General features: G+C 57.4%; 2 protein-coding genes across 2 annotated transcripts in view; one reads left to right on the top strand and one right to left on the bottom strand.

The window, feature by feature from the left end:
* The window catches only part of EXOSC6 (exosome component 6), a 1,130-nt gene extending 737 nt beyond the window's left edge, over positions 1-393 (top strand). Inside the window, exon 2 of the mRNA XM_007462998.1 lies at positions 4-393. Coding sequence (XP_007463060.1) covers positions 4-393 — 390 coding nt within the window. The remainder of the gene's footprint in view (positions 1-3) is intronic.
* Positions 394-1,843: 1,450 nt separating this feature from the next.
* Positions 1,844-3,154, bottom strand: part of LOC103072503 (RNA-binding Raly-like protein) — a 6,142-nt gene continuing 4,831 nt past the window's right edge. Inside the window, exons 5-6 of the mRNA XM_007462997.1 lie at positions 2,820-2,959; positions 1,844-1,882 (exon numbers count right to left, since the gene is read on the bottom strand). Of these exons, the coding sequence (XP_007463059.1) occupies positions 1,844-1,882; positions 2,820-2,959 (179 nt within the window). The remainder of the gene's footprint in view (positions 1,883-2,819; positions 2,960-3,154) is intronic.

The raw sequence follows: 3,154 nt of genomic DNA, 5'->3' as shown, positions 1-3,154 counted from the left end.
CAGCTCGGGGTGTCGGCGCTGCTGCTCGAGGACGGCGGCTCGGCGCTGGCCGCCGCGCTCACGGCTGCCGCGATCGCCCTGGCCGACGCGGGCATCGAGATGTACGACCTGGTGGTGGGCTGCGGCTTAAGCCGCGCGTTGGGCCCCGAGCCCACCTGGCTGCTGGACCCCACGCTGCTAGAGGAGGAACGCGCCGCCGCCGGCCTCACCGTGGCGCTTATGCCGGTGCTCAACCAGGTGGCCGGGCTGCTGGGCAGCGGGGAGGGCGGCCCGACCGAGAGCTGGGCGGAGGCCGTGCGCCTGGGTCTCGAGGGCTGCCAGCGCCTCTACCCCGTTTTGCAGCAGTGCTTAGTACGGGCCGCCCGCCGGAGGGGCGCCGCCGCGCTGCCCTGAAGCATAACCCTGAGCAAGGACGGACGCCGAGGACAGCTACTGCTGTCCCCGAAAGGACCCGCGCCGTCGGCTTGCAGACTGCGTGCTCCAAGCTGAGAACTCGGAGCACGGGACAGGATCTGGGGAGGCGTGCTCAGAACTGATGCACTGGACAGCTGTGTTGGGATGATTTTTTTAAAAAACTGTTCCATTAAAGGAACTTTTCTAAGTGAGTTGGCTCCCAGCCACGACTCAGGTGAAGAAACCTGCGAATGCAGCTTGATCCCCAAGTTGGAAAGGACTTCAGCTGGACTTACCTGGAAAGTGGAACCTGGAGCTAGTGTCTCGTAAGGGATGGACCCTATGCAGGCCAGCCAGTGACCCCCTCCTATATTATTGGGCTGCTTTTGAGAGAATGGACAAGGGGCCTGTGCTTTCCCACTTAATATCTGAGCTAAAACAAAAACTCTTTTATATCTGAAAAATTCTGTTGTTCTTGGTACAGGATTTAAGAGAGCAAGGCTCTTCCAAGCTGGGTAATGTGTTCTCGGACTCCTGGTGTCAAGGGCTTGGGACAGCATTATATGTGTCCTGGTGTCCCTCATCCAGTCTTGGCTCCTGGGAGAGGGCACTTGAACTGCCAGGAGTGAGAGTTTCTGGATGTTGGAGATGGAGTCTGGCCATTTTGTAGGGCAGAGCTGGCCTGTCTGACCACAAGGGTAGGGTCTTCCCTTTGTGGCTCCTGAGCCCTGCAGGTTTGTGCTCAGGTCTGGTTTGGAGAAAAGCGGGGCAGCTTTGTGCCCTTTCTGCCCTGGCTTGGTGTGAGCTTCTGAGCTTGTGTTTCTTGGGCCTGCTCAGCTTCTCTAGGAAGGGTTGGCCTGGGACAGCCAAAAGGCCAGAATAAGGCTTGGAGACCACACCGAGAACCCCTGATCAAGAGGAAAAAAATATAAATTTTATTTCCCCCAGTGACATAATACATATTTCCAAAGCAGATCTGAAATACATGGTATCACATCAGCAAGAAACAAGATAGAAACGACACAAAAAGGATACCCCTATTGACACCCAGACAGGACTGGGGGCTTTGAGAGGGAGAAGAGCCGCTGGAACAGTACCTGCAGTCAGAGAGGGCCGATGGTGCTCCCAGGTGGGCCCTGTCCAGCTGCCCCTTCGACGAGTGGGCCTCAGCTTTCTAAGAATGGTGAGCTGGTGCTGGGCAGTTGCAGGCCTCTTCCCTTCCCTGCCAGTCCCCAGACTGTCATCTGGAAACATGACCAAAGCTAAAGCCAGCACTCGGGGGAGGCTTCCTGGCTGCTCTGGCTGAGCCGTGCCTCCACTTCCGTTGCCCTTGCTCCAGAATGGGTTGCATGGGTGCCACTGAGAGGCCTTGGGAAAATCACTCAAGGCAAAGAAAGGAACCACTCGGGAAGGTGCCTGGAGCTGATGAGCCTGGAGGGGTTACAATCTTTTACTGGCTGTCTTCCTGGTCTGCTGCATGATTCTTCACCTGTAGGAGAAGCAGAAGCAGGACTCTAGCCCCAAGGGCTGAGAGGTGTGGAATGGCTGGGAAAGGGAGGGCCATCTGCTAACAACTCCCAGTCTCTCACCCCCACCTCCCTTTCTTGGCACCTTTGACATCTCAGTGCTACTGTAGATTCTTCCTGAGACTTGGGAACGGACCCAGGACCACCAGACAGAAGAAGGCATTTTCTCCACCTACCCCAGTCTTTTCCTAGATGTGATTCAGTCTTGGGCGGTCTAAGTGTCCCCTGGAGCCCACAGGCCAGAGCTAGACAAGTGGAGGAGCGGAAGCTCCTCACTGCCAACCCCCCAGCGGCCCCAGCCTTGCTGAGGTGGCCCTAGCAGCAGCAGGGGCTTGGCCCATCTCAGGGACCACCAACAGGAGAGGAGGAAATGGTAGGGCAGGGAACATTTGGGCCCTTTGAAGCTGCACAAAAGGCTGTTATCAGATCCAGGTTTGGATATTCTCAGTCCAGGAAGGTCAGTGTGTTCCAGCTTTCCTGGGGAGTACGGTACAATGCAAGACAGCCCAAAGACCCTGGGGTAGCAGGTGGGCAGGGGCAGGCTTACCAGATGGTTTTTGGGCAAGGGATCTGGGGCTATGGGGCACATCTGTGATATTCCTTGTACAATGCTCAAAGCCCCCTCCTCACCCACCTTCCAGGAGGAGATCTTATTTCAGCCCAGAACTGGCTCAGCTGCCCAGCTGTAGCCCCTGGTCCATTTGAGCTGACCAAGCCCGAATTAAGAGGGGAGAAAAAACAGGGCAGGGCCCCATCTTCTCCTGGCCATTGGCTGTGATGGAAGTCAGACGCCTCCCCGCAACCACCATTGTGGTCTCCCACACAAACCCAAGTCCCTCCCTTGCTCACAGAGAGGCCACAAGGAGGGTGAGAATTGGGGGGAGGCGCCAGGCCACTCACTGCCTCCTCCAGGTCTGTGTTCTGGAAGCTGTCCGCCTCTGGATGGGCCCTCTGGCCCCTGGGCTCCTGCAGGGGATCAGTGGTTCTGCATGAGGAGCCTTTACTCCCAGACCCCCTCTTCTGTTCACAGTCCTCTGTCCCTGCACAGGGAGAGTCACTGGTCAGTGGCTAGATTTGAAGGCCCCAGCTAACCCCAAAGATGCCACTTGATGCCCAGCACTGATCTAGGGAATCCAGGGCTCGAGAGGACAAGATAGGGATGGGATGGGACACTGCTGTGGCTCCACAGACAGCTGCCGAGGGGGGGGGGGGGGGGGGCAATAAACAATCTGGAA

This window comes from Lipotes vexillifer, unplaced genomic scaffold (genome assembly GCF_000442215.2).
Source record: "Lipotes vexillifer unplaced genomic scaffold, Lipotes_vexillifer_v1.1 scaffold70, whole genome shotgun sequence".
Taxonomy (NCBI): Eukaryota; Metazoa; Chordata; class Mammalia; order Artiodactyla; family Lipotidae; genus Lipotes; species Lipotes vexillifer.
Note: the sequence above shows the minus strand (reverse complement) of the source record. Positions and strands in the feature narration are given on the sequence as shown.